The sequence below is a fragment of the Heterodontus francisci genome, chromosome 8, assembly GCF_036365525.1.
Source record: "Heterodontus francisci isolate sHetFra1 chromosome 8, sHetFra1.hap1, whole genome shotgun sequence".
NCBI lineage: Eukaryota > Metazoa > Chordata > Chondrichthyes > Heterodontiformes > Heterodontidae > Heterodontus > Heterodontus francisci.
This window is the reverse complement of record NC_090378.1, coordinates 95,914,841-95,938,949: the sequence shown is the minus strand read 5'-3', so window position 1 is coordinate 95,938,949 and position 24,109 is coordinate 95,914,841. Positions and strand designations below refer to the sequence as shown.

General features: G+C 44.2%; 1 protein-coding gene across 1 annotated transcript in view; it reads left to right on the top strand.

Annotated features, from left to right (window-relative positions):
* The window catches only part of itpa (inosine triphosphatase (nucleoside triphosphate pyrophosphatase)), a 30,964-nt gene extending 7,116 nt beyond the window's left edge, over positions 1 to 23,848 (top strand). The window contains exons 5-8 of the mRNA XM_068036511.1: positions 14,574 to 14,605; positions 20,116 to 20,231; positions 23,344 to 23,420; positions 23,548 to 23,848. Of these exons, the coding sequence (XP_067892612.1) occupies positions 14,574 to 14,605; positions 20,116 to 20,231; positions 23,344 to 23,420; positions 23,548 to 23,680 (358 nt within the window). The 3' untranslated portion in view covers positions 23,681 to 23,848. The remainder of the gene's footprint in view (positions 1 to 14,573; positions 14,606 to 20,115; positions 20,232 to 23,343; positions 23,421 to 23,547) is intronic.
* Positions 23,849 to 24,109: the final 261 nt, after the last annotated feature.

Sequence of the window (24,109 nt, the reverse complement as noted above, 5' to 3'; positions counted from 1 at the left end):
AGCAAGTTTTCCTCCTGGGCTTTGTGAGGCTACTTGCACAACTCGGAATATCATCAAGTCTTTTTGGGAGAAATTTGTAAAATAAATTGTGTTGTCCACTACACCCTCCGCCCCCCCCCCCCCTTTTATTAATCAGTCAATTGACCTCTGCTTCAACCATCACTATAGGTACAATGCAGTGCTGCGTGCATTTTGGATTCAGTAATTCACAACTTGTTTCTAGGTTGCAACAGGTCCCATGACCAGAAAATAAGAACTGCGGTGTATTGTAGCTGGCATGTAGATACATTTAGCGTCATTAGAAGCTACAACCTGAAGAACATTTGAGTTCAGTCAATGTGAGTGCAGTTCATTATCATTCATAACTCTTGAGCTGTGTTGGAGACGGTTGAATCTAAACAGGGCATCAGATTCTGTTGGTGAAGCTCCTTTCTTAATGTGCACAATACTGCACATCACCACCAGGTGGCAGAAAGCTCATGCTGTACTGCACAATATTGCTGCAGTTTCGTTTGACAAGAATTTTCAAAGAGAATTTATTGCCAACCATACCCAAAAGCCAAAAATAGGACACAGTAATCTACAAGTAAGGAATTCCTTGTAGGTTGCAAGTGAGTTTGAGTGGAATGAATTATTTTCCCTGTTGTACATATTCTAATGTCAGATGGGGAGGGACTGGAAAATGTGACTTTTAATCGTAAAGGCACTAAAATGAGTTAGATTCTGTTGGCAGGGTCCTGGAGACACTGTTGCACCATAAATAGCAATAAGGAACACAATTGTATACTGTACTGGAGCACCTTCAGTGACGATGAAGGATGGGTTGGCTTAAGAGTGTTAGTTTAACAATGTTATATAAGGATATGTCTCTACTGTGTCCCCAGTTTAAATGTGCGTTAGAGAAAGTATCTCAAAGACTCATTCAGTAAGTTACATACTTGGCAAGGAACTGACTCATGCAGATTAAGAGGCTCTGGGCTAGATTTACAGTTGTGCTGAGTTTACTGGTCTCCGTTGCATCCTCCTCATCCTTGAACTTTGGAAGAGGACTGCGGTCCTGGGGTCATGTTCCAGGGTACCAGCTGGCATGTGTGTACCACTGGCCAGTGTAAGATCAGGCTTGTTTGTGGCGTGTAGAAGATTGAGGGGTGATCTGATCGAGTTGTTTAAAATATTAAAAGGATTGGATAGGGTATTTCCTCTGAAGGGGGAATGAGGGGACACAATGTTAATTATTGGACCATTCAGGAGAGAGATTTGGAAACACTACTTCACACACAGGGTAGAAGGAATCTGGAACTCTCTTCCCGCAAAGGCTGCGGATGCCGGGTCTGTTGGAGCTTCCAAAACTGAGGTCACTATTTTTGCTGGATAAGGATTTTGAGGTAATGGTGCTGAAGATACAGATCAGCTATGATCTAATTGAATGGGGAAGCAGGCTCGAGGGGAGGAATAGCCAACTAGTGTTCCTATTTTTCTCTTATGGTTTAAAAACCTGCTGGAACTCTCTGACCAGGAGCACATGAGGAATGGCTCCTTGGCAAAGTACTGAAGAGTGGCTGATATCCGTGGAAACTCCATACGATGCAGTGCCTTCAGGAGAGGAGGTTGAGAAAAATTGAGGTGGGGAAAATCATAAAGTCTTGGTGTAATCACTGCAGTCAAATACAAACAAGTCTAAGAGATGCCCATCATCTCTGGAACTCTTCCCATGCCATATTGCTGTGTAGTTATCCATGGTTGAATATCTCCGGGTTCCAATTGGTCTTAAACAAGGTTCTCGGAACTTGCCTTGGCATTGAGTCACTGAGCAAGCTATGCTGGTCATGGCTGCCAACATCCCAGTCTGCCTAGTCCAGCATACATCCTTGCTACTTTTATGGACAACAGGTGTTATTTTAGGATGGAAGTGATTCATCTATCCAGGCAAAGTGTATAGTAAGAGGCCTGAACAAAAAGGAACCCTGCTGTGTGTGCTTGCCCCAACGCTCAGCAGTGACTCTCGGATATTTAGTGGTTCAAAATTTCCATAGGGAGTTGCATTGAAAGTATTCAAGTCAGTGGGACTTTTATGTAAAGTCATTTATGGCACAGAAGAAGGCCATTCGACCCATCAAGTCCACGCCAGCTCTCCACGGAGCTATGCAGTTAGTCCCGCTATTCCACTTGATCCTTGTAGCCCTGCAAGTCCATTTCCTACAAATGGCCATCCAATTTCCTTATCTTTTCACGGCACATAGTTAAAAGCAACCTTTTGGGGAAGGCCGAACCCTTAAATTCACAGAGTGGTTTGCTGAGGACAGTATATGTGCAGCCCACAGAGCTGTTGGCTTCTGAACAACAGAAGCCGTCAATTTGAGGGACAGATCGGATGTCATTAGACTTGGAAAACTCAGTTTTACTCTCTTGTAGCCTCATTATACAGGGAAATTTTGTCCTTATCTGGAGCTAATCGTATTACAATAATAGATTGATCCCAAGAAAAGAGCCTCTTTCTGGTCAGGATTTACTGCTCAATACATAGTGGCTGAGGAGAAACTTGCTTATCCAGAGAGTGGTAAGAATGCTGGAACTCAGTCACACATGGAGTGGTTGAGGTAGATAGCAGAGATGCATTTACAGGGAAGCTAGATGAGCATATGAGAGAGAAAGGAATGTCAAGTTATTTTGATAGTGAAATGAGGTAAGATGGAGGAAGCTGGTGTAGAGCATAAACACCCACATGGACCTGTTGGGACAAATGGCCTGCTTCGGTACTGGAAAATACTATGTGAAATCTCAGAGGTCACCATTCTGCATTTATCGAAGGCATTTTTGGATCTTGGGATGTGGGCAAGACTGGCAAGCCCACATCTATTGACCAACCTTAGTTGCTCCGAGGAGGTGCTGTTTGGACCTTTTTGAAGCACTGCAGTACTTGTAATATAGTTCTCCCACAATGGTGTTGGGTAGGGAACCCTATCATTTTGAAACCCCAATCTCGGCCCAAGTCAGGCTGATGTGACTTGGAGGTATTCCTGCACCAGGCCTTCTAGTTGGCGGAGGTCACAGATTGAGAAAGCTGTTGACGTTGTGCATCCTGTAAATCATACATACTGCAGTCACAGCCATGTTGGAGGGGTTGGACACTGAGTCCAGTGACTGACATTGAGCAAGCAAACTACATTCTCTTGGATTGTCAGGTTTTCTTGTGTTGGTGCGGCTGCCCCTATCCAGGGAGGTATTCCATCACACTCCTGGCTTGAGTCTTGTAGATGGTAGAGGGGTTTTCTGGGATCGGAAAGTGGAAAGTGAACTCATCTCAGAAACCCAGCCTCTGTCCTGCTCTTATAGTCCCATTGTTGAGACTAAAAGGTGGTGTCAAGGGATCTGGTCATAAACCAACAAAAACATATTTTCAGACTAGGATCTAAAAATCCCACAAGAAATACTTGAGGTTCAGTGTGGAAGGGATCTACTGCCCTTTTGGATTATTTTTTTGGTTTTGCATTAGGTCTTGAAGTGTTACCAAATGCCTTCCAATAATTTCAGCAATTTTCAGACAGCCGTGTCTGATGGATTTGCTAAATCCAATGAGGGACAGATACATTATAGTGGCATAAAGCTTTGAATGGAGGGCATGGATTTCAAGAGAACTTCAATGTTTACAACAATGAGAAAACCTCTACTCTGAATGCTTTCAATACCAAATGGAAGAAGTTTGTTCACCCAGTGTAACTGCACTTACCTGTGCTCATTAACCTACATTGGCTCCCAGTCAATGCCTTGATTTTTTTTTTAAATTCCCATCCTTGTGTTCAATTCCCTCCAAGACTTCAGGAAGACATAGAACAGACAGACAAGTGGCAAACTGAGGTAACCCATTGGTGTTTGTGGTTTTAGAGTTCTTGCTCTTACCATCCCCTATTTTAGCACAAGTGAACCCAGTATACCCTGTTTGTTCAGAAAGAATATTTACTGGACTCCATCTTGTAATTGTGTCAAAATTGTATTTAACTTGCCTCAGGAACTCATTGTGCCAAGCCTCATATGTTGCTACCTTTCAGCTGTTAATATACAAGAGGGAAGATGGAACTGAAGATTTGCACTAATCCAGGTGTTCTGTGGGTAAACCCTCCCCTCAGCAGTGAACTGGACAATGGAGCACATCTCCATGTGCTCTTCAACAGGGCAGCAGACAGATTAGGAAAGGTCACAATCTAGTCTGCTAATCTCTCGTGAGCCAAAATGCAAATCATTCCTGTCACAGCTCTATTTAACAATTCTCCTTGGAACAGTTTCCGTTCTTTTTGTTTTTGCCCGAAATTGTTTCAAGCAGTTTAATTTTGATGTATGTGCATGAAATGCTGCTTCTGGTGAGGGGTATTAATTTTTCTCTTCTAATCTAAGTGGAGTTGTCACTGAGGCCTTGAATGAGGAAGATCGCCTGACCAATATGGCAAAACACAGTCAAAGTTCCTAAAGGGGCAGTGTCCCTTAATGATGCTTCCTCTTTAACCCATTTAACATCAATTCTATTTGTATGTGAAAGTTAAACTTTCAACAAATAAGGAAAGCCATAAGAATGCTTGATGATCTTGCATCACATCTATTTCTATCCAGTGCCTGTTGTATGTACTTCCAAGTCAATTATAACCCAGGGTGAATCTGTATATTGTTTCAACTTTTTTTTTAAAAACTAGTCCCGACCCGACTGTTAGTGTTCCTATCCATTTTCCACACCAGCTGCCTTGTGACCTCTCTGAATTTTCCAAATTAATGCTGAGTTATTGACCATTTTCATTGTGGTTTAATGTCCAGGAGGGACTTTAGACTCTGGGAAAGGAAACCGCCCATGAAACTACTCTAGATTAACATGGGCTGCATTTGCTGACAACGCTGCCGCTAGGGGGCGCTGCTGTGGCACATGCGCAAATGCAGCCTGTGCCACTAAAACATCACAATCTGCGACTTTAGGCAGCTGCCAAGACTAAAGATGGCGCTGCTCAAATAATCACACGGAGGCAACCGAGCAAACACATGTCAGCACACAATGGCGGAGTGAGAGAGCGAACGAGTGGGCCGGGGCCAGAGAGCGGGCGGGTGGGGGGGGGGGGGATGCGCGGAGCGGGCCTGGTAGGAGCGGCCGGCGAGTGGGCGAGCGAACGGCCCGGTAGCGGAGCGGCCGAGCGAACGGGCCAGTGACGGAGGGGAGCAGAGCGGCCAGAGACAGCAGCGTGAGGTGGGGGGGAGGGGGGAGTGCGTTTTTCTGCGCATGCGCCATAAATTTACAACGGCAAAAGACTTACCGGCCGGTCCTCTCACCCGGCGACACCAAGGTCTTCGGCCGCTCGCTCCCCGCGGCTCTCTGTGGCCTCTCGCTTCCGGCCCTCTCCATCCAGCCGTTCTCTCCAGCTGCAGGTCCCCCATACAGCCGCTTTCTCCCCTACTTCTCAACTGTACTTTAGGCATTGCAGCTGTCTGCTCCCTGCCTTTTGCATCCCGCTCTTCAGGAGCTTCTGAATTTAACTCCCTCCCACTACACCCTCACCCCCCCCCCCCCCACCTCTCCCCCCCTGCTCCCCTCTTCCCCCACCACCCCCTCTCCTCCCACCCCCTCTCTACCTCTCCCACCTCCCCCTCTGCTCCCCTCTTCCCCCACCACCCCCTCTTCCCCTCCCTCCCCCCCCTCACAACCCCACCTCCCCCCAGGACCACACCACAGTTGAATATCTGGTGCAGTTGCAAAGTCGGGAAAATAACGTCAAAAACCTCAACAATTCCAGGTTTAATTATTGAGAAATTTTATGAAGTGCATTAAACATTCGAGGAACTGCTGTGCATGGATACATGAGTGTTGTGTCCAGCATTCCCGTTAGACTGACAGGCCGAGTCTCTGCTATGCACAGCTAAAGAGATTGTTCCTGGAGAGCCTTGTGGTGAATGAACGCTTGGCTCTCTATTCCACTACTGTATTGTCCATGTGAAGAAGGCAAAGTCACAAGAGTCTGAGCTCAGTCTATTCTTGGTGAATGTTCCCCAAACGCATCCCAATGTGCATTCCCACTTCATCCAGAAATGCAAGGTTCCTTTCCAAGTCGTGACAAGCTCCGCAGCATGATCCAGTTGCCTTCGTTGCTTGAATGCTGACCTTAAGTGTCAAGGGTTGTTTTCTGGACGGCATGTTTTACATGAAAAGAAATAAGCAAAGAACATCAGTGTCAGAGCTTCCCTCCCTCCAATGAAATTACTGCTGAGCATGCTTTATGTTCTGCGGTAAAGGCATGTACTGATAACACCGCCAATGAATCACTTAGTACCCACCTCAGCTGTAGGAGTCAGGATGATGTTACTGCCCCTATCTCGTGATGGTTCAATGCTGCTCTCAGGGAAAACATGAATGATGTGAGGGTGCTGGAAAAGAAGCACATTTCTTTTGGACTATGAACATAAAGCAGGCCATTTAGCCCAGCTGTTCCCTGTTAGTGGTTATGCTATTCCCGCGCCTTCCCATCCGCTCCCATTTAATCCTGCCTACTACTATCAGCATTACCTTCCATTTCTTTCGCTCATATCTACCTTTGCCTTAAAGCAACACTGAGGATGGAGAACGGTGTGGCTGCACTCCCAACTCACCAGTTGTGTACACAGCAAGAGCATTCACATCCGTGCTACCACTGGACAAGGCATGCTTGTTTCTTTTAGTGCTCAGTCTCTTCTTGCTGAATGTTCCCCAAGTACTTGACAGCTTTGGACGCCCTCTCTGCTTGACAGGCAGCAGCTGGGAATTGCGGAGTCTCACAAGGCTCTGCATGGTTGTTTCACGGGCGGATGGGGAAACAGGTGGCTGTGTGTCCGTGCACTGCTCTGATGGGTGCAGGAACAGAGCAATTTACAACAGGGACTGGAGCACATGTACTGCCTGCACACAGCCCCAGACAATGGAAAGGATTTTAGTGCAGTGCAGTGGACTGGAGCACATGCAGTGCCCCAGACAATGGAAATGTTTTCAGAGCAACTTACAACAGGGACTGGAGCACATGTAGTTCCCCAGACAATGGAAATGTTTTCAGAGCAACTTACCTTGGAGCAATCTCCTCTTTCTGATAAAAATGAAGCAGACTGAAATCTTCAAAACGACTAAATAATTGCGAGAAAATGCCTGACAAAACCTCTCCTCCTTCAACTTTCAGAAACTCACGCCGAAGCTTGACGCATGCGTGAATATCCGAAGGTTGACGCATGCGTGAATACCCGTTGGTGTTGCATAAAGCGCATGCGCAGAGGCCGACCAGGTGCGTTGCCCAAAGATGAACACGTCACGCGGTGACGTCATCGGCACATGCGCTAACCTGTCCTGGCAAGCCTGAACGCAGCGCATGCGCAGTGAGCAGGGGACCGTCTGCACGTGTGCGCACCGCGGCGCAGCCTGATGACGTCAGTGGGGGGGGGCCAGCGTAGTCAGGAATCACTTTGTAAAAGAAATGACACCCAGACCCTTAAACAGATGATCCTCATCATTCTCTGTGCTGGTGCCTGGAACCTCCTGCTCCAGCAGCCAATTGAAATCTCCTTTAGTATTGGAAGTGTTCAGGCTGATTTCATTTTAAGGCCACTTTCCATAGTTCAGATTTATGGCTAGCAACAGTGAGCCATCCCAGACATCTTGTAAAGTATCTGGATCATTGTACAGGCTGAGCACCCGGGGAATACGACTTTGGTTTAAACTTTTGTTTATGCTTGTTTTTTTTTGTTAAAAACTCTAAAGTGGCATCTGTATTTTGCATTTTTAAAATCAGGATTGAAGTTCTGATGCTGTTTTTACTTGCAGCTGTCTGTGCAAGGATGGAAATATGTTTACCAAGCCCGGAATTAACTTATCACCGCACTTCCAAAATAAATAGGAACATGGAATATCAAAGTCAGGAATGTGGCTGAGGTACTCCTAGTTTCTGATGGTCATTAGGAAATGTACTTTTCCACACCCATCCCCTCCCCCCCCCACAAAATCTATCAGGTGGCATTGACTGAGACGGAGCTGCTTTCAGGCTGGACTTTGTGACCTCAGTGACACTTGTCCGGGCTGGCCAGACTCATCAAGATCATGTGCCGCAGAAGTTTCCATGGACTATCCCATGATTGTTGTATAGGAATCTGGGATTTTTTTTTTTATTTGACAGAAATTCTTGAATGTTTCAAGTTTACTTCAATTTGACAGCACTTTCTAAGCTAACTTTCACAAAGTGCAGAATGCTGTGTGATTTGAAGGCTTAGGTGGCTCCGTGGTAGCACACTTGCCTCTGAATCAGAAGGTTGTGGGTTCAACTCCCACTCCAGAGATGTGAGCACTCAGATGAGCAGGCTGACACTCCAGTGTTGTATTAGCAAAGGTGCTGTCTTTTTAACCTTTTAACAGGTTCTGAGGAAGGGTCACTGACCTGAGACGTTAACTCTGCCTCTCTCTCCACAGATGCTGCCAGACCTGCTGAGTATTTCCAGCATTTTCTGTTTTTATTTCAGATTTCCAGCATCTGCAGTATTTTGCTTTTATTTTGCAGTTCTCCCTGGTGTCCTCGCTGATGCTCTTTACACAATCAATATCACAAAAAAGCAGATTACCTGGTCATTATCACATAGCTGTTAGTGGGCAAAGAGGCTGCTGTGTTTCCTACATTACAGCAATGATTACACCTCAAAAGTAATTAACTAGCTGTAAAGTGCTTTGGGACATGCTGAGGATGTGAAAGATGCTATATAAATGCGAGTTATAAAGTCATGAGTTCTCTAAGTTCTTTCATTCTTGAATGATTCAAATTTTTTTGAACTACCTACCACGCAACACTGTGGGAGTGCCTTCACTACATGAACTGCAGCAATTCCAGAAGACAGCTCACCAACATCTTTTAAAAGGTAGCTAGTGACAGGCAATAAACGCTGGCTTCGTCTGTGCCCCACATCCCGTGAATGAATATTTACAAAGTATTTTTTTCAATAAAATCCTTTTGGTGAATTTTATATGCTCGAGCAAGGGACGTCAGCATTATGGATTGGAACACTCTTCCATTTCTTACATTCAACAACATTGGGTTAGGTATTTTCTTGCTAAGTACAGTTCCCTCTGCTCTTCTACAGTTTCATGCTTTGCCCTTGACCAAACACTTTTCCTTCACCGGTGTGACTTGTCCATTCTCTTCATCACCTGACGTAGTTTTATTTTTAAGTAAAATTGACCATTTAGTACAACTAATTTTGATCTACAAAATATGCCATGGGATAAAACAATACTAAAGGAAATAAGAGGAATGCAATAAGTAGTGAAAATGCAGATTAGGTAAGCTAAAAGGGAATATGAAAAAGGCTAGCAAGTAACAAAAGGAAATAGCCATAGTCATTTACAGCACAGAAGGAGACCGTTCGGCCCATCGAGTCCATGCCAACTCTCCACGGAGCTATGCAGTCAATCCCACTCCCCGGCTCAAACCCCGCAAGTCTCTTTCTCTAAGGTGGCCATCCAACTTCCTCTTGAAGTCATTGATCGTCTCCGCTTCCACCACTCTTGTGGGCATCGAGTTCCAGGTCATTACCACACACTGTGCAAAAAGTGCTTCCTCATATTCTGCCTGCATCTTTTGCCCAATACTTTCGATCTTTGTCCCCTAGTCCTTGTACCATTTGTTAATGGGAACAGCTTTTCCGTGTCTGACTCTGGAAATGGTTAGCTGAACTCTGAGTAATCACTGAATCATGATGGTACTCAACCTAGGCTGAGGAAAGCACTCAGATAGGGGATAGCAGAAGCTTTGACTGCAATGTTTCAACCCTCTGTGAACGGACAAATTATGCTGTGGAACGGGAGAGCAGCCAGTGCTCTGTTCAAGAAGGATAAATTGTGCGATTGCAGACCAACTCACCTAATATCAGTTGGTGGCAAGCTCTTGGAATCCGTAATTCAAAGTCAAGCATTCAGAGATGCAGAGGCTAATCAAGGGATGTCCTTATGAATGTTAAAAGCAAGTCCAGTTTGAGAGAATTTTTAAATGTTTTTTGAAGTGATTGGCTAAATAGTCAGTGCAATAAATATATTTTGATTTTTCAAAAGCTGTTCAATGAATTGTCTCGTGAGATTTGTTACAAAATTTCAAGTATATGAGATGTGGTAGCATGAATGGAAAGTTGGGTAATGGATAGGAAATAGAGAGTTCTGTCTGATGGCTATTGCTCTGATTGGGTTGGAAGTGGTATATCCAGGACACGCTGCTGGGTGCACATTTACTGACAGCACACAAGTACTGGATTTAAATCTAACCTGAACTGAGAGCAGGAACTGCTCTTGTTTCTCGTTAGTTAGTAAAAACAAAGGCTCAAAAGTGGCATAGGCAATTTAATGGGGAAAAGTATGAGGCAATGTCGTTTGGTAGGGGGAAAAAAAGGCATGGAAGTCTGTAGTTATTAGAAAACGTTGAAGTTTGTGAATGAATAGAGAACCCTTGAAAGTAACAAGTGGAGGTGGATAAAGCAATAAAAAGGAGCACTTGCAGTTTAGGTTTTATAAAGGGGCGATGGTAGTGTCAGTGAACTAGTAATCCAGAGGTTAGGCTAATGCCCTGGGGACACGGGTTCAAATCCCACCACAGCTGGTGGAATTTAAATTCAATTAATCTGGAATTGAAAGCTAGTCTGAGTAATTGTGCCATGAAACCATCATTGACTGTCATAAAAACCCATCTGGTCACTAGTGTCCTTTAGGGAAGGAAATCTGCTGTTCTTGCCTGGTCTGGCCTACGTGTGCCTTGCCTGCGATGCCCACATCCCATGAAATAATTTTTTTTTTTTTAATTAGGCCAAAGAGATAAAGGTAAACTTATACAGGGCAATGGTTCAGTCTCAGTTAGTGTACAGCATACAGTTTTAGTTGCCCTACTGGGCATTGAAGTCATAGCGATTGGATGATACCACGGATGGAAAACCATTGTTTTGCTTGAGCAGGAAGGTTAAAAGGGATTGAAATTATATAAAACGTTTCGGGTAGGGTCAATAGACAAAGACGGTTTCCTGTGGTTAGGATGAGTCACAAAATTTAAATTATCCTCAGTGAGAAGAGAAGTTGAGATTCTTTTTTTTTCCCCAGAGAGTTGTAGAGCATGTAATACTTTGGCACAAAGTAGTTGAGGCTGAGACTATTACATCTTTTAAGGGAAAAAGATGGATAAATATTGGAAGCAGATGATGATACAAGGGTACGGGGAGAGAGTAGGGCTAGTTTTGGATTGCTCTAGCAGAGATCCAGTGGGCTGAACAGCTTCCTTCTGTACAGTAAACTTCTGTGGTTCTACCTATGGGCAAGTCTAATAATTGAAACCATCACATCACTTGAAACACTTACAGCCAGATGAAAAGCAAGAGTGTTTCCTGCTGTCTGTTTAGATTGGATTTAAACTCAAATGAAAGGATTGTGTTCTGCTCAAGTGCGCCATGAATGACCTTGTGGATAAACTAAAAATAAACTGTCAGCATTTTGGGCAGCATCTGTGGTCTTCAGCTCAGATCAGTAGTGAATATCCACAACATCATTCCCCTTGACATTCAATGGCATTATGATCGCTGTATCCCCTGCTATCAACATCTTGGGGGTTACCATTGACCAGAAACTGAACTGGAGTAGCCATATAAATACCCTGGCTACAAGAGCAGGTCAGAGGCTAGGAATCCTGCAGCGAGTAACTCACCTCCTACCTCCCTAAAGCCTGTCCACCATCTACAAGGCACAAGTCAGGAATGTGATGGAATACTCTCCATTTGCCTGGATGGGTGCAGCTCCAACAACACTCAGGAAGCTCGACACCATCCAGGACGAAGCAGCTGGCTTGATTGGCAGCCCATCCACAAACATTCATTTCCCAGCACCTCTGACGGACAGTGGCAGCAGTGTGTACCATCTACAAGATGCACTGCAGCAACGTACCAGGCTCCTTCGACAGCAGCTTCCAAACCCACGACCTCTACCAACTAGAAGGACGAGGGCAGCTGATTCATGGGAACACCAACCACCTGCAAGTTCCCGTCCAAGTCACACACCATCCTGACTTGGAACTGTATCGCTGTTCCTTCACTGTCGCTGGGTCAAACTCCTGGAACTCCCTTCCTAACAGCACTGTGGGTGTACCTACCCCACATGGACTGCAGTGGTTCAAGGCGGCAGCTCACCACCACCTTCTCGAGGGCAATTAGGGATGGGCAGTAAATGCTGGCCTAGCCAGCGACACCCACATTCCATGAACGAATAAAAAAGAAATTATTTGAACAGTTTGCTTACAATGTAGCACAGTTGAAAAGTTATTTGTTTAAAAAAAAAGTCTCATTGGTGTTACATCAGTCTCATATTCTACCCTTCCTTTGTACCATAAATGCAGTTCAAGGTTTTTTGGAAGTAGTTTCTTTCTACCACTGCCCTGAATCTGACATTCAGATTTAAACAGCTGTTTGAATCATTGTGTACGGCAATCCACAGTCCGCTTTAAAAATACAGGTATTGGTTGAGAAATCCGAGTCAAGAAGGGCTGCCAAATCAAAAAGTTACAAAACTTGCATTTATAAAACACTATTAAAACGGACATCTCCAAGCTCTGCATAGACGTTGAAGTGGAGTCACTTATGTAGGAAAACACAACAGCCACAAACAGCATATGAGATAAATGTCAGAGTGATCTGTTCCGCTGGTGGTTTGTGAGGTGTAATTCTGGCCAGTGTATTGAGAGAATTTCTCTGCTCTTTGAATTATGTCACGGAATTGCTCATGGGCACCTGAAGCAGTGGGCTAGACCTTAGTTTCCCACCTCATCTGCAAGACAGCACCTTGGCAGTACAGCAGTCAATACTGCGCTAGAGTGTTGGTGTGCTCGAATCCTGAAAGAAAGACTTGCATTTACATAGTGCCTTTCACGACCACTGAACATCTCAAAGCACTTTAGAGCCAATTAAGTATTTTTGAAGTGTTGTCACTCTTGTAATCTAGGAAATGTGGTAGCCAATTTGGCACAGCAAGTTCCCAGAAACAGCAATGTGATAATGACTAGATAATCTGTTTTTGTGATGTTGATTGAGGGATAAATATTGGCCAGGACACCTGGGAGAACTCAACTGCTCTTCAAAATAGTGCCAAACAAACTTTTACATCCACCTGATCAAGCAAATGGGGCCTCTGTTTAATGTCCCATCCAAAAGATGGCACCTCTGACAGTGCAGCACTCCAAGCACTGCATTGGGGTGTCAGCGTTAACTTTGGTGCTCAAGCCCTGGCATGGGACTTGAACTCAGAATCATGTGACCCAGAGACAAGCGTGCTACCAACTGGGGTTATGAACTCACAACCTTCCTTCCCCAAGAGCATTGGTGACCCAGTGGATTTTATGACAATTTGACAGCAGTATGCTCAATTTTACTGATACTAGTTACAGATGAATAAGGTTAGGATTACTTGAGATTGTATCACTTAATGATGAAACATTCTCAACGCTCAAAGCCCTTGTATTCCTATTTTTAAGTAGATCCAGGTTTCTGATGCAAATAACTGATCCACAGTTCATATGTCAGTTTTCTTAACTTCTATTCTGGAGACATTGATTCTCAGTGTGATATGGTTCCATGGCTGTCCTTCAATATCCCACCCAAGCAGTAAGTCTTCACATGTGAATCTTGATGTTGAGTGTCAGCAGGCGATTACTCTGTAGGTGATATCATAATGGATCCTGAGCTTGCCTAATGTCCACGTGTGTGTGCTCTTTCTACGTAGGTCCCTGTGTAGCAATCAAGAGCAAGAACACTGCTGTTTTTTGTGAGGGGTGGGGAAGGTGGTGAAAACTGTTTTTCTCTCTCTAACCTCAGAACACTGAGTCCTTACTGAGATCTGCTGAATCACAACAGCGATGGAAGAGAAAACAAAAAAGCTAGAAATACCCAATGGTTCAGGCAGCATCTGTAGGGGAAAAAATGGGCCTGAAACATCAATTGATTCCCGTGTCTCCACAGATCTGCTGAGTATTTGCAGCTTTTTCTGTTTTTGTTCAGATTTCCAGCATCCAGCATATGTGATTTTGTTTTCTTTAGGAACACAGAAGCAAGGAGTAGGCCATTCAGCCCCTCGGGTCTGCTTGGCCATTCAATTAGACTATTACTGATCTGTGCCCTGGCACCATGTGCCATGATGCCCTTTCCTAACAGAAATCCATCAGTCTTGGTCTTGAAGGCTCCAGTTGTCCCATCAGCCCCTAATTGTAGCCCAGCATCGGTCAGGAAAGGGAGAAATGGGAGAGAACTGAACCTGACTGCCAGTGAATGGAAACAAAGGGGTGATCGCTCACTATTGCAGGCAAGTTTCAGGTCACCAATGCAAAATGGGTAAATAGTCTTCCAAAAGGACTTCAAGTTCCATTTTTCTTTGTGGAAGCTGTAGGATTTAGTGTGAGGAAAGCTTGAAATGATTCTGAATTTTGACAGTTTGGGCCAGTGACTTCATGCAGGTTATATAGGTGCAGATGTATATGACATACATGTGATTTCTAAAAACGTATTTTTTTTTTTACCCCAACCACTTCTAGAAAATGGTTCCTGGAAAAGTTGCATCCTGAAGGTTAGTGATTTTAGGGCTTTAAAAGCAATCTTTTGAACCCTTAATTTTCTGTAAACTGTACAAGCATATAGTAATAGGTGGGGAGGCAATACAAGATGATGCAGTGAAGTTATTGGCCATGGCAATTGGGAGGCGTTCAGTAGTCTCTCCCCTTCTCCAATGAGATGGAAAGGATTGAGAACTAAGAGAAAAGGTTAGGAAGGAGGGCGAATTAGGTGAATTCAATGTCAAATCATGTACAGAATGAGAGGGAAAGAAAGTTTGGATTGAGAGAGAAAAAAGTAAGAATTTAAAATGACCTTTTTTAAAATTCTCCAACAATTCCCTGCCTGAAAGAATGAGACTCCAGTTGTTCACTTCCTGGGGAAGAGGTTGTTTGGCAGTTATTAACAATTCTCATGTCGTTAAAAGGGTACTTGCATTGTTGATTACTAGACTTAACTTTCTGTGGCGAGATTAACGGGCAATTAATGTGCAAGTACAAGAATTACATGAAATTCATGGAGGGGTTGAGGGTGAGATGCTGATTTCAAGAGGCTAATGGCCAAGTGGTGCAAATCGTCTAGTAACCTGTGACTAGTCACAATTCGTGGGTTATCTCTTCCTCGGCTCCAGTTGTTGGCTGATTTTCACTAATGGTGTCTTGTTCACACCATTATTTTTTTCAGCAAATTCCAGCCCATAGAATTTCCTGGTCAATTAGCCTCAGCCCCCTGGCCTCGAGAGAACAGAACCAACCAGCATTCCTGCTGTTGTCTTTATCCAGTAAATGTTGCTGGAAAACTGAACATCCACCAGGATTCAGTACTTTGAGGGGTGATGATCTTCCCGGTAGCGAAGGGTTGCTTAATTCTTTGTAAAACAGTTGTTAATCCTTCTGTATGAAAATTCCAAGAGCAAGAAAGTGTTGCATGCTGAAAGGTGGTACTACCCCAGACACAGAATCAAAGCTGGATAATGTTTGCCGATGTGATGACAAAATAAGAACATAAGAAATAGGAGCAGGAGTAGGTCGTATGGCCCCTCGAGCCTGCTCCACCATTCAGTAAGGTCATGGCTGAACTTTTACATCAATTCCACTTTTCTGTCTTATCCCCATATCCCTTCATTTCCTTAGTGTCCAAAAATCTATTGATCTGTGTCTTGAATATGTTCCAACGATGAAACATCCACAATCCTTTGAGGTAGAAAATTCCAAAGATTCACATACCTCTGCGTGAAGAAATTTCCCCTGTCTCAGTCCCAAATGGCCGATCCCTCATCCTCGGCCTATGACCACTGGTTATAGACTCTCCAGCCAGGGAAAACGACCTCCTGGCATCTACCGTATCAAGCTCTCTCAGAATTTAATTAATTTCAATGAAATCACCACTCATTCTGCTAAACGCCAGAGAATATAAGCCAATTCTACTCAAGTCTCCCCTCATCTAGAATCAATCTAGTGAACTTTTGTTGCACCCCCTCCAAGGCAAGTCTGTCCTTCTTTTACTGTGGAGACCAAATTTGTACTCAGTACTCCAGGTGTGGTCTCACCAAAGTCCTTTTATAATTGCAGCAAGACTTCTTTACTCTTATACTCCAACCTCCTTACAATAAAGGTGAACATATCATTTGTTTTCCTAATTGTTTGCTATACTCTCATGTTAACTTTGGTTAGTGTACAAGCACTCCCAAGTCCTCTGAACACCAACATTCACTAGTCTCTCCCCTTATTTTAAAACAAAATGTTATTTTCCATTTTTCTTCCTACCAAAGTGGATAATTTCACACAACCCCACTTATACTCCATCTGCACCTTCTTGCCCAATTACCTTAACTGGTCCATATCCCTTTGCAGTCGCTTTGCGTCTTCCTCACAGCTCACTTTCCCACCTAGCTTTGTATTGTCAGCAAAGTTGGACAACGCATGCTCAGTCCCCTCATCTGGGTCATTGATATAGATTGGAAATAGCTGAGGCCCAAGCACTAATCCTTGTGTCACTCTGCTAGTTATAACCTGTCAATCCAAAAATGGCCCCTGTATTCCTTCTCTGTTTTCTGTCTGTTAACCAGTCCTCAATCCATGCTAATCTCCCACCCCCAATTCCATTACAGTTTGTAATCTAATCTTAACAGTCAGACTGCAAATTCTGACCTCTGATCCCATTACAACCCATAGTTGCTCCCAAGTTATCCATTGTTCTTTGTAGCATTTGCAGTTGTATCTTTTTTTTTTGTGTGGAAGACGTATTCAATTCAACTTTTTTTCTGTCGATTGATAGAGGTTTTCTCTGGGCAGCTCTGAATTTAGGACGAGCACTGTGACATAAGGCAGTAAAAAGCTTATCGGTCATAAAAGTGGCAAGGTATCGAATAGAAGACGTAGAGGAAAAGCCTTTGGGCACTTGCATGGCAGATAATTGAGATCTGGAAGTGACAAGCACGTGGTGATCTCATTGAGGGATTTACATATAAAATAACCAATTGTTTGTGAAAGCTGCAGCTTAAAAGCGTACATTTTATGTTGCCTGCCACTGAAAACTGCAGAGATTTCACCCTACCAAAGCGTTTGTGTTCTCCTGTGCATGGCAGTATATGACTAAAATATATTGAGGGATAATGGTTTGTTTTCGAGTTTCTCCTTTCTCCCTCCACTGTATACTTTTCCAGACAATCTGCCAGCACACTTTCTTCTCCTACCAGGAGGGAGATAGTCTGTTCCATCATGGTCTGTTCCATGCCATTGAGTAGCAGCTTGCAAGAGGTGTGATTCAAGTCAAATGTGCCAGCCGCTTTGAACTGTTCCTCGATAGATTGGCGTAGTTCCCGGGTACTGATTGAAAACTAGTTGAAGTGGATTTGACTGACTACTGGTATGAGAAGCCATGACCTTACTAGGCTGATGAAGAATATATTTAAAATCTTGTTCTTCACTGTTCTGTTTTAATGCAGTCAATCATAAGCTTGATTGAGCTTTGTTAGGAGCAGGAGTAGACCATACAGCCCTCGAGCCTGTTCCGCCGTCTAACTGATGGCTGATCTGCATCTCGAGTCCATATACCCACCATATCCCTCAATACCCGTACTGAATACAAATGTATGCCCTGCAACTTAGCTGAATAAAATGCCCCCTTAATTGCTTTGCATGGTGAGCAATACAGACTCGGAAAAGCACCCAATTCAATTTCTGGTAACTGCTGGATTTGCTGAACCAAGCTGGCATGGTCATGACTGAGCTACACTTGGCCTGCATCTCCCCTGCTCTTGAATGCTCTCCACTGTGCTTATGTGGGCAGAATCAAACTTTACCACAATGCCCCCACAGTTGAATGAACTGCTGCTGTTCATTGTGCAGGATTGTAAGTGAAGGAAGGCAAGGTAAAAGAAGAGCTTCCAGCATCAGCCACTGCCATTTGGGAGAAAACTAAACAAAAATTGCCATTCGTTGTATTGATGTGGCATCGATAGAAATCAGTCAATTAAATTTGCATTAATTCTCTTTTTAAATTAGTGAAACCTGAAAGTCCTTCAGAAATGGTTATTGATGTGCCAATAGGTTTAGTAATGGGACACTACCCTTGGTTTTCAAGAGTGTGAGGGTGATTCCCCATATTGGTCGTCAGCTTGTCTTCATTGGGTGAGTTTTTTCCCAACATTCGGCCAAGCTACTAAATTACACCATTCACCTTGCCAGGGGTGGGGGTGGGGGGGGGGGGGTGGCGGCGGCGGCAGGGGTCGGTGGGGTGCGCAGTGAGAAAATAGGGGGTGAAGTCACTTGTGTCTTGCAGCAGTGACTGCATTGTGACAACAAAGTGGTGACTCAGTGCTGATACAACATGCTGCTTTATGGAATGGGTAGGAGATTTTTTTTTAGCTTTGATGTTGAAGGATATGCCAAGTTGCTTTTCATGGTATATATCAATGATTTAGACATAAATATAGGGGCATGATTAAGAAGTGTGGTTAATAGTGAGGAAGAAAACTGTAGACTGCAGGAAGATATCAATGGACTGATCAAGTGGGCAGAAATGTGGTAAATGGAATTCAATCCAGAGAAGTGCATTTGCATTTGGGGAGGACAAAGAAGGCAAGGGAATACAGAATAACTGGTAGGATACTGAGAAGTGTAGAAGAACCAAGGGACCTTGGAGTGCATGTCCACAGCTCCCTGAAGGTAGCAGGGTAGGTAAATAAGATGGTCAAGAAAGCATACAGGATACTTTCCTTGCCTCAGATAAAAAAGGAATACAAGAGAAGGGAAGGTTATGCTATAATTGTATAAAACGCTATTTAGGCAACAGCTAGAGTGCTGCACACAGTTCTGATCACATTATAGGAAGGATGTGATCCCACTAGAGAGGATACAGAGGAGATTTACAAGGATGTTGTGGAATAGAAAACTTTAGCTATGGGGAAAGATGGGATCGGCTGGGGTTGTTTTCTTTGGAACAGAGGTGGTTGAGGGGAGTTGTATAAAATTGTGGGGCCTAGATGGATTTGATAGGATGGACCTATTTCCCTTAATAGCAAGGTCAATAACCGGGGGCATGGATTTAAAGTAATTGGTAGGAGAATTAGAGGGGAGTTGACGGGAAATTTTTTGAGTGGTAGTGATCTGGAACACACTGCCTGAAAGGGTGGTAGAGGCAGAAAGCCTCACCGCATTTTAAAAAAATACTTGGATATGCACTTGAAGGGTTGTAACCCACAAACCAAGTGGTGGAAAGTGGGATTATGGTGGATAGTTCTTATTTTGGCTGGCACAGACATGATGGGCCAAATGGCCACCTCCTTTGCTGCAAATCTCTATGATTCTAACTGTGCACTGGTACAGAGATGGGGAAGTGAGACTATTGATGGGCACAAAAGAACCACAAGCTTGGGAGCAGGACTCCGGCCCACCCTCTGGAGCAAGTACTGTGCATGAGAACTAGAGAAGACAAATAGATAGTCTGAGACAACACCGAAGGAGGGCATTCAGGCCATCATGCCTGTGCCTGTACTCTGAAAGAGTGAAAAATTAGTTTCACTCCCTCACTCTTTTCCCCATTGATCAGCAAATGTTTACTTTTAAGTGAGTGACTATGTATGTATGTATGTGCATATAATACATGCTTGTATATATCCATTTCCCTTTTGAACATGCTTCAGGCAGTGCAGTCAAGATCACTGCAAAAATAAAAATTCACCTCTCCCCTTGCATTTTTTTTGCCAATTGTCTCAATTGTCCTCTGGTTACTGACCCTTTTAACTGCAAACAGAGTAGGTATGGAGAAACTATCAAAACCCCTCATAAGTTTGAACACCTTTATCAAATATTAAAAATAGGAATGGTGGGGGGAGGGGGGGGGGGGGGGTGTGGAAAGGACCATCTATAATTCAGTCAGACAGCAATGTTAGTCCGAGCCGTAGAGAAATCTGGTCATTAGTTTTAACTCACGCAACATCTGACTTTTACTGAGATTTTGTTACTTAAGTAACATAAAAATGCAACTGCTGCTAATTTGTACCACTCTTGTTTCTCTTTCCAGGTTTGTATAAGATGTTAGCTGGCTTTGAAGACAAATCAGCGTATGCTCTCTGTACCTTTGCATACAGCACAGGAAATCCGAAAGACCCAGTGAAGCTATTTCGAGGGAAAACACCAGTATGTATTTACAAAGGAGCTGTGCAATAGGGAGAGTGACCCTATTCCTCTTCCCACAAGAACAACTACATGCAAAATCAGAATGCTTATCAGTCAGTAGTGAGTGAGGAGAAGAACGATCTGCATTTCTATAGCACCTTACATGAATACAGGACATCTCAAACTGCTTTACAGCCAATGGCGTACTTCTGAAGTGCAATTACTGTTATGTAGGAAACGTGGCAACCGCTTTGCTGTTAGCGGGAACTTGCTGTGCACAATGTGATAATGACTAGTTAGTCAGTTTTTGTGATGTTGATTGAAGGATGGCTGTTGGCCAAGGCATTGGGGAGAACTCCCGTGCTCTTTGAAATAATGCCGTGGGATCTTTTACATTCACCTGCAAGGGCAAACGGGGCCTTGGTTTAACGTCTCATCTGAAAGACAGCACCTCCGACACAGCAGCACTTCCCCAGTACTGCACTGGAGTGTCAGTTTTGATTGTTGTGCTCAAGTCCTGGAGTGGGACTTGAACCCACAATCTTGTGACTCAGATGAGAGTGTTACTAACTGAGTCTTAGCTGACAGCTGTTGGTCATAAGCCTGTGGATTTTTTTTTCAGTGTCATACTTGCCTGCAGTTGAGAGACATTGGGGTAAGTTTTCTTCTTAGATGTGTGCAAAATGGTGACTACACTTCAAATGTACCTCTATTAGCTGGAGAGTACTTTGGGACATCCTGAGGTCATGAAAGGCGCGATAACAGTACAAGCCTTTTTTTTTTCTTGGCACCTGGGCATCATGCTTTGTGGATTTTGTATGTGAGATCTGCTGATGGTGGGAATGTGCAACGCTTTTGCACATGGCAGAGGTTAACAGGGAGTACACACACGAGGGAAACATCAAAACCAGCAAACTAGGTGTCTGTCCGATGGAGTTGGTGAAAGAAAAAGGCCATCATCAGTTGTAACCATTCCACCTTGTAATCATTTTCATTATTTAACCTTAAAGTTCACACAGTTAGTTGAAGTAATTTTACAATGTACTTAATGTTATTCTCTAGCCTCACTGTGCATGGTCAAAATTGGAAATCTATTGGCGTTGAAAGCATTAAATTCAGTGAACAGGTTGCAGAGTAGGCCTGTATTCCCTTGAGCATAGAAGATTAGGGGTGGCCTAATTGAGGTGTTTATATGATTAAAGGATTTGATGGGTAGATAGAGAGAATCTATTTCCACACATGGGAGAGTCCAGAACAAGGGGATATAACTGGAATTTCACGCCAGCCCAGCAAGCAGGATGGTGGCGGGGAGAGGGGGGGGTGGGGGAATGGCGTAAAATTGAGCAGGAGGCTCCGGGAGGCCTTCCCGAGCCGATCCTGCCTCCGCTGCCGCTATGTGGGGCAGCGGGGGCTAAAACGGCCCACCCACCCCAGGCCAATCAAGGCCCTTAAGTGGCCACCTGATGATTGGGCACAGGGTGCCTGATGGAGGGTCGCCCCCGCTACCCCACCACCCCCAACACCCAACATGCCCCCCTTCCCCACCCGCCCCACCACCCCCATCCGATCATCCTTGCCTTGCCGGGGCCCAGCCGATTTACCCCCGGCGAGACAACCAAAACTTACGTTAAAGCCGGGCTTCATGTTTTGCTCTGCGGTGGGCTGGAGTGCAGTTCCGGCAGTGGCCACCGTGCCCGGTGGCGCTGCTGGGTCTAAGAGCTGCCGGTCCACTGATTGGCCGACAGCTCAGTGAGGCAGGATATCGTCCCTCAAGCAGGTGTTAGTCCCTCGGAACAATTAAAGCCCAGGGACCCATAAAATACAGAACGGATCCCCAGGCGAGGCGGAAGTGGCTTCGCCACCGACCTTTCAGTCAGTGGCCGGCTCCTGTCCGCCCAACGTAAAATCCCGGTCATAATTTCAAAATTGGAGCTAGGCCATTTGGGGGTAATGCCGGAAAGCACTTATTCATGCAAAAGGTCGTGGAAAGTGGGAACTTTCTTACCCCAAAAAGCTGTTGAGGCTCAGTCAATTGAAAATGATTAAAAATGAGACTGATGGATTTTTGTTAGGCAGTGATTTTAAGAGATGGAACCAAGGCGGGTAAATGGAGTCGAGGTACAAATCAGCCATGATCTAATTGAATGGTGGGACATGCTCGAGGGGCTGAATGGCCTCCTGCTGTTCCTAAGTTGTGATGAAAGTCTGTCGTCAGGTCTTGTGTTACTCGAGAGTTGCAGCCTTTTTGAGCTTAAGAAGGATAGGCCACAATAGCTTGCATAGATATCCCAAGAGAAATTTGGATGAAGACCATTCAGTTCACACATCCATAACAGACCCGACAGTGTCTCCAATGTGGCAGCCAGTTATTTGTTGAATAATTTGAGGTCCTGCCTCCACTACACTACCTCAAGTCCATTTCATATGTTAATCACTGTGTGTGAAACTCTGAACAGGAAAGCCATCAGTAACTTCATAGGTAAATGCAGTTTATGGAATGGTATTTAAAAACACAGATGCTGGGATAGCTCCTCGTGTGCTGATGGTCACTCTAAGCTGCAATGGGGGAAAAGGATATGAGAACTATCCTTGGCTAGGGATGTGGTGGGGGTGGTGAGTGATAATGGAAAAGTTTCCTGCTTCTGATTACTATCAGATATTACCAGCTGGAAGCATGCATGGCTGAGGACAGGGACCAACTCAGTTGTACATATTTGCACCGAATTAATAGATGAGGTGCTACTGCCACACACAGACCTACATTTTATTGTGAATTACTGGCATCAGGTGAGAGGATGAGAGGTTTAAAGTTGAGAAAGGATTGTTAATTGTTTTTGCCCTTTTAGCTAACAAAATATGGATTCTGATGCTGGGACTGTGCGTCCCTGCTTGGGAGCAGATTTACACATGAGATTCGGAGATCCCCTCTCGGGAAGAAAGAAATAAATTGGTGATTATAGTGGCAACGGTCTTAGTGTAATTTATAACAGCGAAGAGCCATCCAACCTTTCGACAGATGCATGGCTGTGGAGGGAAATGAACTGCAACGGAGAATTGTCAATGGGAGGGGAGTACACAAATTGAAAATGAGTTTTATTTAGCCTAAATGACTCTACCTTCTTCCATTATCTAGGGCAAAATAGTCGATCCTAGGGGACCCAGACACTTTGGTTGGGATCCTTGTTTTCAGCCTGATGGCTTTGACCTGACGTAAGTGCTGAAACATTTTACAAGTTGTTGGAACACCAGTATTTTAAATTTGAGGGCGGATATTTTACCCAATTTTGCTTTGCCGATTTATATAGTGATGATCTATGATTTTATTGGATTTCTCCAGGTATGCAGAAATGCCCAAAACGGTGAAGAATTCAATATCCCACCGTTACAAAGCACTCCGTGAATTGGCAGATCATTTTATTGCGAAGAATGATTCTTCAAAAAAGGCCAGGCTAGAAGAGGAAAGCCATTAATGTCTGCATGTTTCATCTTTTATAAAAAAGAAAAAGTATTAATGTAATTTGTGTCGAATAGGTGACAATAAATATGTTTAAAAATGTAGTACATTTTGCGAAAGTTATTGTATTGTGCTGGGACTAGCAAGGCAGTTCCATCATCATATCCTCATCTGCATTAAACAAGTCTTGACCTCAGAATGTCGCATTTATTAGGTTTAGCCAATCAAATTTGACTACCCATACGTACATCCTCACAGAGAATTCCAGGCGTTTTCTTTTCTCTCATCATTTGGTCAGCCCCTAAAAGCCACTCTGTAGTGCTGCTACAAGAGATGCCCCTGAATGGTTTGCATCACTTTCTGTCAGATGCCCCACTCAACGTGGGTGAAATTTCACCTCTGGGCAACCCTCAAGCCTATGTCATTTAAGATTAGGATTTTAATC